Raw genomic sequence first — 16,341 nt, 5'->3', positions numbered from 1 at the left:
TTTTTTCTGTTTTTTTTTATTTTATTATTATTATACTTCAAGTTTTAGGGTACATGTGCACAATGTGCAGGTTAGTTACATATGTATACATGTGACATGCTGGTGTGCTGCACCCAGTAACTCATCATTTAGCATTAGGTATATCTCCTAATGCTATCCCTCCCCCCTCCCGCAACCCCACAACCATCCCCAGAGTGTGATGTTCCCCTTCCTGTGTCTATGTGTTCTCATTGTTCAATTTCCACCTATGAGTGAGAACATGCGGTGTTTGGTTTTTTGTTCTTGGGATAGTTTACTGAGAATGATGATTTCCAATTTCACCCATGTCCCTACAAAGGACATGAACTCCTCATTTTTTATGGCTGCATAGTATTCCATGGTGTATATGTGCCACATTTTCTTAATCCAGTCTATCATTGTTGGACATTTGGGTTGGTTCCAAGTCTTTGCTATTGTGAATAGTGCCGCAATAAACATACGTGTGTGCATGTGTCTTTATAGCAGCATGATTTATAGTCCTTTGGGTATATACCCAGTAATGGGATGGCTGGGTCAAATGGTATTTCTAGTTCTAGATCCCTAAGGAATCGCCACACTGACTTCCACAATGGTTGAACTAGTTTACAGTCCCACCAACAGTGTAAAAGTGTTCCTATTTCTCCACATCCTCTCCAGCACCTGTTGTTTCCTGACTTTTTAATGATTGCCATTCTAACTGGTGTGAGATGGTATCTCATTGTGGTTTTGATTTGCATTTCTCTGATGGCCAGTGATGGTGAGCATTTTTTCATGTATTTTTTGGCTGCATAAATGTCTTCTTTTGAGAAGCATCTGTTCATGTCCTTCGCCCACTTTTTGATGGGGTTGTTTGTTTTTTTCTTGTAAATTTGTTGGAGTTCATTGTAGATTCTGGATATTAGCCCTTTGTCAGATGAGTAGGTTGCGAAAATTTTCTCCCATTTTGTAGGTTGCCTGTTCACTCTGATGGTAGTTCTTTTGCTAGCTTCCTCATACTGTTTGTTAGTAAATCCTGATTTTTGCCTTGGCATCTATTTCCATTAATTTTTCTCCTAGAAATTCGTTTAGAAATTGTATCTGCATTTATTTGTTTCAAGAAAGCAAATTTTTATTATGTCTATACATAATTTTATATTTCCTATAATATTTTATGTAATAGCATTTTTTATTATTGACAGAATGAAGCATGACAATTACCATGCAGACAAGAATACAGTTTTGAATCCCCTTACCACGGTGAGTGTCATTCGGTCAATTTCATGCTTGTCTTTGGTTTTATGTTGTCTGAAAGGGCTGTGACTGTAGAAATAAAGAATTGTTCTATTAAAATATGGCATCAGGTGACACAGCACATATCACTGACTAATATTTGGGTAAAGTATGATGTCCTACCACTATTCATTCAAAACTGGAGAAATGCAAAAGCCGTAAACATTTATCATTTCCATAGAAGAACTGGTGAATAAATGCTAGGTCCTGAAATAGCAAGACTTGTATCTTACTTGAACTGCCTGAATTTCACTTCAGTGAACTTGTGGCCCTAAAATACGCTGTTCCAATGGAAACATCATTAGAAAAGAATATATAACTAGCCAACAGGTAATCATGAGAATAAAAGTCATTTATATAACATTTGTCATATGAGAGTTCGAGCTAAACATTAACTTTCATGTACATTTTTCAGGAAAATGGATATTGGTCCCTCAAAGAGCCCAAGGAACAGCAGTTGAACCAAAACATGAAGGAGATGAAACGATTCACCCCTAGAAACCAGTCATTTTAAGTAATACATCCCTTTGATGAAAACAGAAACTAACCGTGCACCAGCAGATTCTCCACAGCTCTGAGCACTTCCTGTTTTCCCTGTGCAGAACCCCAGACTCCAGAGTCAGAAAAGCTGGGTTCAAGTTGTGACTTGTTTGTTTAGTGACTGTCAGCCACATAGAAACCTTCAGTATCAATTCTTCATCTGTAAAGTGGGGATCAAGCCGCATACTTCACAGAAGCAGTGAAGGGAAAAACTAAAGTGACATCTATGCAAGTAGCCAAGACAATGGCAGTACACGGTAGGTACCTAATACAGTAACCACTGGTGAAATTAAGAAAGGTAACTCTTACGTTATGAAATGAATGTCTACTTGGTAAACTATGTAAAACAGATTATTCTCACTCTTTCTCATGTTTTAAAAACTTTGGAGAAGCTGGCTTTCAAAGGAAATCATATCATTAAAAGACACTATTAAATATGCAAACAGAATACCATGGTTTATTTTTCATTTTCAAAATTAAAGGGACACATATGATTGAGTTTTCTTACAGCAAGATGTGCCTAGAAAGTAGTAACCTTATAAATTTATTTGTAAGGCATATATGATATAATCTGAGGCAGGCAGGATATTATGCAACATATTTTAATATTAACTCCATAAAATGGATTAGAATGTTGAATACATAAATCAGAGATTCTAAAAAAGAATTAAAATGCCACTTATCTTGCCCTGCTACTTACTGCTACTGAGCTGGTCATCCTACTGAATTAATTAGGTTATACATTGAACTATCTTTTGAGATTATTACATTTCAGACCATTTATTGTCTGAAACACTTTAATTTTCTTTTTGTACAAGAGAGGGCACTCTAGTCCTTTATTTCCTTCCATATGCAGTGAAATACAAACTAATTGCCATCTCTTAGAAGCATTAATTGGGGGGGGAAAAAAAAGATCAAAACAAGGTAAATTAGCACCCAGCAAGCATTTGTTAACTTTTAAAACAGATTTTGATTGGAAATATTCTTTTTGCCTTATTTCCAAGGAAAAAATGTACAATTACCACATTTAAAAAGCAGATATAAAAGCAAACAATATCTGTTATTTATAATTTTTAAAAACATACTTGTATCATTCTTTTATACAAAATCCACGGAAATATTAACATGTTTGCGGTTGCAGAGAAAAGGAATGAAAGTTTATCAAATCTTAAGAAAACCTTAGTCTTCCTGCTTGACACTTAGCTGTTTCCACCCGACGATGTTCCTTAATGTATAAAAAGGGATTAAGTGAAGATCTCCTGGTGTTTTGACAAATCCCTCGACCTGGCTCCTGCGTGCAAAGCCAGAGGACCCCACTCCTCCATCTGGTCCCGGTGTCCTTGCAGCCTGCTGTGTTCTGACACAAGCGCTCGGTGCTAAATTTAAAAAGTCTTTCATGAGACCACAGGGAGGCTTGTGAGGGGACTTGGAGTTAAAGTTAGTGGTGCCAAAACCATTTCCAGCACATGGGCCCCATTGGTACAAATTCCACTTATAAATATAGCGATTCCATGTCCGGCTCAATGAGAAATTATCAGAAAATGCTCTTCAGCTATTCAAGTCTATGCTGCCATGTTCAGACAGTTTGGTCTTTCAAGTTGAAATCTTGATGCACATCTGTTTCCAATGCATTCTTGATTATTCTTTGTGAACAAAGCCAAAGACTTGGTTTCTATTTTGAAAAACGTTAAAGAAAACCTATGATAGTAATAATCTCCATTCTGAGTGAGGCACGTGGTGTGCACAGATCCTGTGTGATCGCAGCTGCTCCCTGATGCAGCCGCTTTAAATAGGAGACAGTAACAGGCCTGTCAACAGCTTACAAGGCACGGCCAAGCTCTTCCCATGCAACATGCTGGCTGCATCAGGGAGCGTTGTGGGAAAAGAATTCACATGTCCTGTGGTCAAATGCAGCTTTCTGAACTACAGATAGAATGGAACAGCTGCACGCTTCCCCTAAATGAGCTGGAAAATTGTTCAGGGCATTATAAATGATGGCAAAACACACACCCCACCCAAGTTAGCTCTACATCATTTTCATGGGCAAACAATGGGTTCAAAAAATTATGTGATTAAAAACTCTCACATCAAAAGTTAATTTTCAAATACCCAAAAGAGGCCGGGCGCGGAGGCTCATGCCTGTAATCCCGCACTTTGGGAGGCCAAGGTGGGTGGATCACGAGGTCAGGAGTTCGAGACCATCCCGGCTAACAAGGTGAAACCCGTCTCTACTAAAAATACAAAAATCAGCTGGGCGTGGTGGTGGGCGCCTGTAGTCCTAGCTACTCGGGAGGCTGAGGCAGGAGAATGGTGTGAACCTGTGAGGCAGAGCTTGCAGTGAGCCAAGATCACACTACTGCACTCCAGCCTGGGCAACAGAGCGAGACACCCTCTCAAATAAAATAAAATAAAATAAAATACCCAAAAGATGGCATGTTATATTAAATGTGCATTTCAAACCTAAGCCAGTAGCTGCCAAAATATTTATAAACTTTCCTTTTTCCCCTCCTGGAACAAACTCAATAGCACCAGCAGCACTCAGTTCTCCCTAGGCCACTGCCCAGGCTCTCTCCTCATGTCTGACAACTCCAAGGGGAGACAATCAACGGTGACAAGCTTAAGATCGAGGCCACTGTCACATCAATTGATTTCCTTAACAGACATCTTAAATCTAGGTGAAGATCACGACGGCAGCTCCACAGATTTGCAACATGGATGCATCTTCCTACACAGACGCTCTTAAGTATCTGACAAAGTCATCTGAAATAGAAGTAGTGACCAGCACTCAAAGATAGGGCATATGAGCAGCTCAATCAATCACTGTGAGTCCAGGGACGCAAAACGCCTTCTCAAGCCTTGACACCTTTCTCCCATCCAGACTCCTTCTCCAAGTGCCTTGCAGTATTCTTGTAGGGGATGAAGATAAAATGAAGTGTGCAGAAAGGTGTTTCAGCAGAAGCAAGGGGGCACGTTGGTCAAAGCAAGGGGACACGTTGGTCAGAGCAAGGAGGATTAAAACATAGAAAATACAAAGACCAGCCAGGCGCGGTGGCTCACACCTGTAATCCCAGCACTTTGGGAGGCCGAGGCAGGCGGATCACGGGATCAGGAGATCGGGACCACCCTGGCTAACACGGTGATACCCCGTCTCTACTAAAAATACAAAAAATTAGCTGGGCATGGTGGCAGGCACCTGTAGTCCCAGCTACTTGGGAGGCTGAGGCAGGAGAATGGCATGAATCTGTGAGGCAGAGGTTGCAGTGAGCCGAGATTGCGCCACTGCACTCCAGCCTGGGCAACAGAGCGAGACTTCGTCCCAAAAAAAAGAAAAGAAAATAGAAAGACTCTTCCTTGGTGGCCATTGATTCAACCTCACTGAACAGCTGTGGGAGGAGGGAAGGCCACTTGCTCTGGGGCAGTGGTCCTCACCCTCATCACTGTTGACATTTAGGGCTAAAGGATTCTTTGTTGGGGTGTTGCGGGGGCTGTCTTGTGCCTCATAGGATGTTGAGCAGCATCCTTGGCCTCTTCTTAGGGGATGCCAGTAGCAGCCCCTTCCCAAGTTATGATGACCAAGAATGCCTCCAGCCATTGCCCAGTGTCCCCCAGGGTTGAGGACAGGCGCCCCAGGAGAGTGTTAGGATGCAGAGGGGACTGTGCCCAAGCCTGTGCCTCGGAGACCCTGCCTAGTCAATCTCCTCCTCCACTCAGTTGATTTCTTAGGCCCCGTGTGCCTGAGAAAAGACAGCTGCCAGGGGCTCCCTTCTCTGCAACATAGGAAAAATGCAAAGGAGGCTGACAGGCATATTTTTGAGGTTCTCCCACATGCAACTTTGTGAGGAAGTAGAACAGGTGGCATTTCCCCTTGTTCACAGCTGAGGCAGTGAGGGCTCCTGCACATGGTCCCACCTCCTGCCCGCCTCGCCACAGGGTTTTGCTCCTGAAAGGCCCTCCGTACACTTCAGTTTCATGTGAACCACTGAAATTTTACAGACGCTGATTTTAGTAACGACATCGTTATTCTCCCAATCATCTTGAATCTAAATTGCAGCATGTTTAACTTCTAGCCTTCCATATCCAACCATCTATAAAAAAACAAAAACAAAACACACCCCACGAAAACACTGAAGTGTTACGGAAGCTAACTCTGCAATGCCGCCATGTCATTTGCTCCTGTCAGGTTCCAGGGCTGCTGCACAAGCTCACTGCCTTTTGCTCACATTCTTCTGTCTGCCTCCTGTCTCGGTTCCTCCATTGCTCCAGGCTGCTTCCAGAATCATCTTAATGAAAAGCCACCCAACCCTGCCACCACTCCGCTGAAAAGCTTTCAGCCTAGGGGGCCTGGAGGATAAAGGTCAAACTTCCCAGCACTGCATCCGAGGTCCTCCCAGTGCTGACCCAACCATCTGAGCCTTCTCCCTCAGCACTCCCTCCCTCTTGAGAAACATAGAAAGCTGTTATTTCCCCTGCTCCCAGGCTTTGTATTGTCATCCTACCTATCTTCAAAGCCTACCCGACAGACCATCTCCCACATGATGTCAACCCCACACTTCCAGGTTGGAATTGGTTCTGTCATGTCTGTGCTCCCAGCACATCGCTACTGTCAAACTTAGCACAGCTTGGCCAGCTCCTGATCCGGTGTGTATATCAATAGCTACTCTTCCTGGACTGCCTATCCCTCAAGGATTTTGTGTGGCTCCCTTCCTGGCTGGCTGGCTGGCTTCCTTCCTTCCTTCTTTCCCTCCCTTCCTTCCTTCCCTTTTCTTTCTTCCCTCTTCTTCCTTCCTCCTTCCTTCCCTCCCTTCCTCCTTCCCTTTCTTTCTCCCTCCCTCTCTTCCTCTCTCCCTTCTTCCTCCCTTCCTCCCTCTCCTTCCTCCCTTCTTCCTTCCCTCCTCCCTCCCTCTCCTTCCTCCCTTCCTCCCTCCCTCTCCTTTTTTCCTTCCTTACCCCTTTCCTTCCCCCACAGCATCAAGCAGTCTCTTGTACATTACAGGTACTCAGTAAATGCTTATCACATTTAATTTAAATCACTTAAGTCAAAAATGTTTCCTGCTCTTTGGCTCCAGTGCTATATCCTATCTGTGAGTGACTTCTGAACAAACAATAGAAGGAATGGCATGAGATAATAAATCCTAGTGGGGGAGATTCATCTAATCCTATCTATCAAGCACTGGAAAGATTCCTTCCATTTCAGTCTCAATCGATGGTCACCAGATAGTGACAAGGAGCCTGCTATCCATGAGGCAGAACCCTCCTTCACTGCATAGCTTAAATGACTGGACATTCTTGTATCAAACTGCAATCTTTCTTCTCCTCAAAATGCATCGCTCTGGAGTTACACAGCATGCATATGATCCCTTCAAGACGGCCTTCCAGCAGCTGGAGCCAACCATGCGCTCCCCTAAGTTCTGCACTCAGCTCTTTCAGTCTTTCCACGGAGGCCATCATTTCTAGCAATTTCACCACTCTCCACTTATCTCATCCATCCCTCCCAGCCTCACGGCCATCCTCAGGATGTCTTCCTGTCTGTCAAGACTCTTTTCAGCAGGAGCCCCACTGAACATAATGCTTCCATCAAGGCCAATCAAGGACTTCACAAAGGAATTAATACCTTCCAGTTCAGAATGCCAAAGCTGAATTACAGCCAAATAAGACTGAATTCATTTTATTAGCCACAAACCACACTGTTGGAGCAGACAGAGTTATTGAACAAAACCCTCTAGTCTTTTAAAAAATGAAGCAGTGTTACAGCAATCCTCCCCAGCCTATATGCACGGACATTTTAACAGCTAGAGTAACAAAACAAAGAAGTACACAAAGCCCTAAATACAAGGCTTCTGGGATTGTCAGATTTTACTGCTGATTTTTGCATTCAACAGTTCAGCTGTTGCACAGAGTTTTCTTTTTATCATCTCCAAATTCTGTAGGTAGGGGCTGTCTGTCTCCAACCACATCTCCAGCAGAGATCCAAAATAAAGACCTCCTGGGTGTCTTCATGCACTCCATATGCATAGAAGCGACTCCACTGGGGAGAACAGCATCTCATAGGGGAAATGGCTTTCTCTGGTTTGCTTAGATAAACTCTCTAATTAGGTCAGCTAGTCTGATGACATGAATTAAAGCCATCCAGGCTCCACAAATATAATAATTCAATTAAGGAATAACAGAACCCGACTTTCTAAGTAATAATACAATTTTAGATCACAAGTGAATGCAAAGTAGAGAACAACTGGATTATCAGAGTCCTGACGAAACAGAGGGTGCTCAGAACCTAGTTTTGGGGGAATGTGGAATTCAGCCTCTCTCCAGAATGTGCTAAATGTAGTAAGATGCAGTGGTGCTCAGTTAGGCTCTCCGACGGAAAGGTGCAACATTTAGCAAACTATCGGGACTGTGTTCATATGAAAATATTAAAAGGAAAATCTTAACTAGGAAATTTTAATGTAAAATGATTTATGAGTCTGAATAATAAAAAAATTTAACTGAAGTTTTCCATTGATATTGGCTAAAAGTCTTAGAATTAGTGGAAACATTAACATAATTGTTAAGTGTTTAATATGAGAACATATTTTGAGAGTACTTTCCTCTCATAATCTTTTCTACTTTATTTCATCATCTTTGGTAGTTCAGAACAAGGGCCAAGTATATTACTAGCTTTAAAAGACAAATTAATTTCAGCATTTTCCCCAATAAATGCAAGCTTTTTAAAATGGGTTCACCGGCTAGGTGTGGTGGCTTAGGCCTTTAATCCCAGCACTTTGGGAGGCTGAGGTGGGAGGATGGCTTGAGGCCAGGAGTTCGAGACCAGCCTGGGCAACATGGCAAGACCTCATCTCTAAAAACATTAAAATTAGCCGGGTGTAGGCCAGGCACAGTGGCTCACACCTGTAATCCCAGCACTTTGGGAGGCCGAGGCAGGCGGATCACCCAGTCAGGAGATCGAGACCATCCTGGCTAACATCGTGAAACCCCGTCTCTACTAAAAAAAACACAAAAAATTAGCCCGGGGTGGTGGCAGGAGCCTGTAGTCCCAGCTACGCGGGAGGCTGAGGCAGGAGAATGGCGTGAACCCGGGAGGCGGAGCTTGCAGTGAGCGGAGATGCGCCACTGCACTCCAGCCTGGGAGACAGAGTGAGACAACATCTCAAAAAAAAAAAAAAAAAAAATTAACCGGGTGTGATGGTGTGTGCCTGTAGTCCCAGCTACTCAGGAGACTGAAGTTGAGGTGGAAGGATAGCTTGAGCCCAGGAGGTCGAGGCTACAGTGAGCCATGTCTGTGTGACTGCACTGCAGCCGGGCAACAGAGAGAGACCTTGTATAAAAACAAAACAAAATAAAATAAAATAGGTTTACTTTGGGTTTTCATCCTTTTTTTGTAACTCTCAAAATTCTGTAAACCCTCAAGATGATGAATAATTAATTTCTAGGGAAAAAATCATTCTACCTTTTTAAATTACCTACATTTCAAAACAATATTTATTTCTACAACGTGGCTTATCAAAGAAAAAAATTCGAAGCAGTCTAATTTTAGGTTTAAAAGAATTCTGATTCCTACATGGTATAGAATAAAAATACAAAGCCATAAGCTTTTATCTAGCAGCTTATCGGGAAGCAGCTTTCACTCTTCTAAGACAGAGTCTTCCAGATTAGCACGTGGCTTAAAGATCACTGTGTGATTTAAAATAAGATTAGTGTCTAGTCATTTCTACATATTCTCAGTTTTCATCCAAGCTCCTGCTGCCATGAGGACAGCACTAGAAGGATGCATTTCAACTCACCCTCTCAGAAGTTTGAAAAGCATGCAGCCCAGGGAGAACCAGTCGGCACTGCTGTCATAGGCCGTCCCCTTCTGCAGCACCTCGGGAGCCATGTACCCATGGGTGCCACTAGGGAGAAGAAAGTATACACAGTTATCAGAGCATGCCCACTTTAGAAAACACTAACAGCGCCCCAAGGTCCGGGTGTCATTCATTAGACGGCAGCGACTGTAAACAAAGGAGAGGGGACAGTTGTGCTTCACCGCAAACATGACGCACTGAACATCCAATGGGAAAAAGATCTTTTCTGCCTTCACTCATGTATGAATTAACATAAATAAGCATATAAAATAAATATGTAAAATGTAAGTTCGGGATCTCATTAGTCCTTCTCTACTCCAGCTATGAAGAGCAAAGGTTCTCCTGCCATTTCAGGAGCTCTCATGTGGAGGTGCATGGGGTTGGGGGAGGCAGGGAAAGGGAGGAGGGAATGGATGATGAACAGGCGACCACACTGCGGCACTGTAGACCTTGAAGGCATGGAGACGTCCACCCCTGTGTGGTACCACCAATTGTGCTGAGGACCTGAGCTCACAGGGGCATCAGCTTGGTCATGGTCAGCAACAGACCCCAGGGGGATGGGGAAGAAGGAGGAACATAAGCCCAGTTGTACATAAGATGGAGAAATCACGTGTCAGGTTTCAAAAGCTGCAGAAGGTCAAAGGACTCAGCACTAAGCAAATGTGAAGATGATTTTCAGGAAGTTGAGAAAAATCACTTAGGAGGACAACCATTTTATATGTAATCTGCACCGTCTGCAATTCGAAAGCCCTTCCCGCTCTAGCACTCTCCACCCCTCCTTGAAGGGCTAAGCTTGCCCGGCTGCAGCAGGAAGCACGCGAGGCAGCCGGTGGGGAACTTTCCAAGATGCAGCCTGACAGGGCTCTGGCAAAAGGTTGTATGCCCTACAACCTTTTCATCCACAATTAATTTTCTTCATCAGTAAAATGGGTAATCAAATGACATCTCTACTTCTCAGGGTTGCTGTGAGCACTGCACAAACGTCATGGGGCCACATACAGCAGCCACTGGAATCGTGTTGGGGCTTTGCATCTCTGTGCTTATCTTAGTATAAGAATTTTTAGGCCGTGTGCGCTGACTCATGCCTGTAATCCCAGCAGCTTGGGAGGCCAAGGCAGGCGGATCACCTGAGGTCAGGAGTTTGAGACCAGCCTGACCAACATGGAGAAACCTCGTCTCTACTAAAAATACAAAATTAGCCAGGCGTGGTGGCGCATGCCTGTAATCCCAGTTACTCGGGAGGCTGAGGCAGGAGAATCACTTGAACTTGGGAGGCAGAGGCTGTGGTGAGCCGAGATCGTGCCATTGCACTCCAGCCTGGGCAACAAGAGTGAAACTCCATCTCAGGAAAAAAAAAAAAAAAAAGAATTTTTAACTTGCTTATGCTCAGCAACAGTGAGAATCTACTCAGAATAAATTATCCTGGATCACTAATGAGCCTGGGTCATCAGTGGGTCCGGTACTCTCTGTCTAAGAGGTGTATTTGAGAGTTTTATCCAACAGTGAAAACGGGCATTAGTCCATCAGGGCAAATCCAGCATTCTGGAAAGCTCAATCAGCCCGAACCTAAAGTTTGACAGTGTAAGGTCATCAGGCCACACCGTGAGAGCATTGGAGATTTCTATGAGGGGCATCCAAGCCATTTTCTGGGAAGGTTTAATTTCAGGGTTGCCTAGAAAGTCCTTTTCGGTGACTTTGTAACCTGTACTTATCAGGATCAAGTCACAGTTCTGGAATGGAAAGATAACTACAATAGGTATCTACAGGATAAATAAGATAAATGAATGCAGACCAGTCCCCCATGCTTATACCAGATACAAGGAAAACTCAACCTTGGACTGCCTGCTGCTGAGGTTTTCTGATTCTGCCTAAGGCAGCTGCTAATGCTTCCTGACGCATTCTGCTAAAGATCTGTACTACTATTAATACTGAACGAACACTTGGACGTTTTAAGACACTGTGACATGAGACACAGCTTTGTGTTCTTAGATAAAATAGGCTAGTACTCAAATTAGTCACTGACAATCTGCTCAGCTCCAGAAGTTTTCCTGTGATTTTTCATGGCTACTTCACAGTTAACTTCTAGTTTACAATAATTTGCGATTCTTTCGTTAAATGGACTAAGTCTAAGCTCAAATCAAAAACCTCAACTACAATACTACTCTGGAGATGGGCCAGCCGCTAGATGAAATCAAAGAATCACATCTACAGCTTTGAAAAGATCTGAGAAACCAAGTTCAGGGTGAAATTGTGGCTAAAAATCTGCAGTCTTGTACTAAATAGATCATGCCAAAGCCTCAGGGAGTTCATCCACACAGCGTAAAGAGTACAGGCTTTGGAATCAGACAGAACTGGATTATAATTCTAGCCCCACGGCATACCAGCCATGTGATCTGGTTCAAGTTACTTACTTTCTCTGAACCTCAATTTCCATACCACAAAAATTGGATAGTGACACCTATAATACATGGGGTTTCCGTGAAGATGACATATGCATGCCTGGGACAGCTGGATATTCAGTGAGTGACACAGTGAATGCTGCTGGTACCGCCACTACTCCATATGCTGGTCACTTAGGGGACACAGTTCTCAGGGCTGCTCGTTCGAGGAGGTCTGAGGCCAGCTCTGTCTTACCGTGGCATCGCCAGCAGCTGGCACACAGCAAATGTTAAATAAAGACTTGCTGAATTATTTAGTTAACTTAACCCTCACAACTATCACAGGAGATAAATATAATTGTCCTCTCCTCCTCACAGAAGGGAAAAATGAGGCTGACACAACTAGGAAGAGGAACCCAAACCCAGATCTGTTGGCTCCAGAGCCTTTATTCCTAGCCACAAAATGCCTCCTTTATTTAAAAATACAGGATTTTGACAGGACACAGTGGCTCACACCTGTAATCCCAGCACTTTGGGAGGCCAAAGCGGGAGGGTTGCTTAAGTCCAGGAGTTAGAGACCAGATTGGGTAACATAGGGAGACCCCGTCTTTAAAAAATATTTCTTTTTACATTAGCTGAATGTAGGGGCACATGACTGTGGTCCCAGCTACCTGGGAGGCTGAGGTGGAAGGATCACTCGGGCCCGGGAAGGGGAGGCTGCAGTGAGCCATGATCACGCCACTGTACTCCAGCCTTGGAGACAGAGCAAGACCCTGTCTCAAAAAAATAAAAAATATAAAATTTTGTTGTATGTTTACCTTTTTAAAGTAGTAGCCTCCTGATCATTATTTAAACATGGAAACCAACCTTCTCAGTCCTACCTCTTTACAGATGCTGTTCAAATATTGTGCACAGCAGGCAAAAGAACAGCCCACAGTTCAGAGCTGACATGTGAATTATAGCAAAAAGTGGACTAGGTCCTGCTAGGAAATAAATAACCCCATATCTGAAAGTTAATTCCTCTGGAAGATTATTTCTTATGAACTCTTGGATTCATATTTAGTTATGACTATACTAAACTGAAAAAATTAGCATACCAAATAGCTGTGGCATTAAAAATTCAAATGACTCCCTTAAAAGAATCTGATGAACTCCCTGAGAGAAGCTTATACGACCACAGGTTCTGGCCTAATAAGTGTAAAGTGCTAGCAAAATGCTAATGCTTTTATCACCATATCCCAGATTCTGTAGAAAAAGAGAAATATGTTTACAGAAACGGTGCTATTCACTATTAACATTTGATAAGAGCTTTAAAAGGCAATTTTGATTTAATGCAGTCCTTCATAAAGTATTGCAGTTCAGAACCACTTTACTTCTAGTTACACAAAGAGAAGGATCTATGGTTTATTTTCTGCACAGATGCATGAAATGAGACCACTGGGAGTTTTTTTTCAAGACCAGTCAACACAGAGATGAATGTTAGCTTAAGATGTCAATAAAATGTAATTTTAAAAGATTCAGTGCTAAGGAGGAGACATTCAAAAAGACAAAATAAAGCAAAAGTTGTCTGCTTTTCCACAAACTGTACATGTGTTCATACTTTCCACCCAGATCATCACCTACCAAAGAAACAGAAATGAAAACCAGTGCACGTTCCATGGTATTTCTGCAGAGCCCCGGGGGAACTGTCCTAGTCCTGCTGTCTTTTTAACAACCCCGAGTACAGAGAGAAGTCCCCGGGTCAGGGCCAACTTGCACTGATCAAGCAGGGCCACACCCAGAAGCAGTCTGGTGTCCCCGAGGTGTCAGGTGCTGGCTGAGAGCTGTGGCCTCAGGAGTTCCCTCTGGGTGATCACATAGAGGACCTGGTGCAAGACCCAAGTCTAACAATATTGCCTGCAGTGAAAGCCTAAACTGCAAGCAGATGATTTGTTTCTTTAATTAAAAAAGAGAGAAAGAAATATTCCTAATTTCTCTTCAGGGAAAAAAAAAAAAAGAAGAAAAGCCTTTTTGAAAAAGAAGGAAAAGTAGATGAAGACAGAAACTTGGCCCCGAGGGCCTCCCTTGACCACATCCACGCAGCTGCCCCGGTGCCTTTCTAGGCACAGTCTCTTTGACTTATCCTTAGGACAACTTTGAGGGGTTTATCACTACCATTACTGACAGACTGTCAGTAACTGACTGACTTTTAGGGTCACACAGGTAGCATGTATTCTGGTTTCTTGCTGAGGTCCTGACTGTTTCTGAGAGGCCACCCTGGTCCCTGAGCAGGTTCAACTCCACTGTGGGTTAATTCCTGCTCTCCGCAGACAGTGAGGAAGGCATCCTGTTCTTATCTCCTTTCCCACAACCTGTGATGTTGGATCTTCCTGACATATTGAAAATCACCACTGGCAAGAGAAATGGGGTGACAAATGGCCACGCCTTTGAAAGGGCAGGAGAGAAATGATGGCGAACTGAAGTTGATGCACTACTTACACGCTCGCATGAGGCTTCTTTTTGGAAAAATCGCAGGCAAGACCAAGATCTGATATCCTTGCGTGTCCATGTTCATCCAAGAGAATATTTGCTGGCTAAACAGAAAGAGAATAATCTTTAATAAGAGTGCCCCAAATGCCATGCAGGCTTTGAGAACTTTCAGTGCAGACACTTGATATCTTACTATTTTATCATAGTTTGTTCCTAAACACAAATTATAGCTTTAGCCCATCACATCGAAGTAGGGCATGATACTGAGAATAATATTTTTCATGTTAACTTCAGCAGCAAAGTGGTAATGATAGAGGAGAAGGATTCTACTCATTAGAAAATGAAACATGGGGCAGGTAACACAGGAATGTTGGGAACACAGTTCATCAGCATTAAAAGCATTTCCTTTCCACTGTACCAAGGACTGCTGTGCAGCCAGAACAGCGTGCCTCTCAAGGGCAGGAGGTGAGTCCACCAGCTTCTGGGCTTCTGAGAACCACAAGGATTTCTAAGAGTAAAGCCATGAAGCACGGGACAGACAGGAAGCTTCCAAGAATGTATCAACACTGACCTAAGCAATCAAAATATTCCATAGTGCCACACTAATCCCAATAAGTGCCATTTCTGCTTATTAGTACATCATTAACATAGGGCCCTACCAAATGACCAAATATAATTTTGACCACAACTCTGATGAAATGTATCCATGAAGATTAGATTTAGTCATCATAATCATGAAAAACAAATCTAGTCTCTCGGATATACATTGAATTATAGTCATCTTAATATTTTTCTGCTGGCAATCAACTATTGTTTTGCTTGAAATAAAAATAAATGGCATGCTATTATAAAACTGAAGCATGAATAATCATGAGTGACTAGAATTAAGTTTGAATAGAAATTAAATAATACCACTGCCTTCCAAATAGCTTAGAAAATAAAAATAAAGCATAAAGATGGTTAGAAACCAGTTACTGATTTAAATTAGAATGTATTACAATAGCGCTTCATGGGCCTTCAGCATGTGTTTTGTTCTTTTGCAAAGCTCGCATAAGGAAATAAAATGTCAAGGGCCAACTATTGTCTAGTTATTTCTAATTCAATAAAAATACATTTTTCTTCTTTATGCTTATAGGAAAACTAAGAGAATAATAATAATTCTGTAACCTTACAGAAAGGTTTAAAATTCACAAAGTATTTTGTAAAAAAAAAATAACATTCTTGGAAATAAAATACAATTTTTATAATATTTTAGAACGTAATCTTCAAAAGCCAATCACAGCATCTCAGCTCCCTAGAGGAAGGAACATAATCTGTACATTTCAGTTGGCCACTGTGGGTTCATTCAAGAAGGCATCTGAAATGAGAGGCAAACACATTCTCCTGGAATCTTCTCGCCTATTGGCAAATTGTCAGTCCCATCATTTTTCTTATTACAATTTACGCATTTCTATGCTTGCGCAATCACTAATTCATCAAGGTCCCTTTCTCTCCATGCCTGCCTGCAGGCTGTTGGCCATACAACTAGGTGAGTGTCACCATGGACACCCTGAGCCAGCTTCTATCTCCTTCCCACATGTAAAACCCAGGACCAAGCACCACGTTCTGGAATGGAGAAACTCAGAATACTCCCATATCATTGCTTTCAAGGCAAGTGAGCTCTCACAGAGGACAAGAACACAAACTCGGGCACAGCAGTTGGAGGTTACATAGTGCAAGGATCTAAAACTCTATCAGTGATTTTTAAGGCAATCTCAAAACAATGTAAAGCTCTGAGGGTGGCCTTTGGGAGAAATTCCGCAGGCTGGTCGGCATCCACTATTCACTGA

At 42.7% G+C, this 16,341-nt stretch overlaps 1 protein-coding gene across 4 annotated transcripts in view; it reads right to left on the bottom strand.

Moving 5' to 3' along the window:
• Nucleotides 1-16,341, bottom strand: part of GRK3 (G protein-coupled receptor kinase 3) — a 164,399-nt gene that overhangs the window by 24,683 nt on the left and 123,375 nt on the right. For 3 of the 4 annotated variants that reach the window (XR_010125922.1, XM_054469610.2, XM_054469611.2), the window contains 3 exons: nt 14,522-14,616; nt 9,606-9,713; nt 1,251-1,317 (listed from right to left, as the gene is read on the bottom strand). Coding sequence is in view for 3 of the 4 variants with exons in the window: in XM_054469610.2 (XP_054325585.1) it covers nt 1,251-1,317; nt 9,606-9,713; nt 14,522-14,616 (270 nt within the window). In the remaining variant the exon portion in view is untranslated. The remainder of the gene's footprint in view (nt 1-1,250; nt 1,318-9,605; nt 9,714-14,521; nt 14,617-16,341) is intronic. The other variant, XM_063663083.1, reaches the window with a different exon arrangement.

The sequence above is a fragment of the Pongo pygmaeus genome, chromosome 23, assembly GCF_028885625.2.
Source record: "Pongo pygmaeus isolate AG05252 chromosome 23, NHGRI_mPonPyg2-v2.0_pri, whole genome shotgun sequence".
In the NCBI taxonomy this organism is placed as follows: domain Eukaryota; kingdom Metazoa; phylum Chordata; class Mammalia; order Primates; family Hominidae; genus Pongo; species Pongo pygmaeus.
Note: the sequence above shows the minus strand (reverse complement) of the source record. Positions and strands in the feature narration are given on the sequence as shown.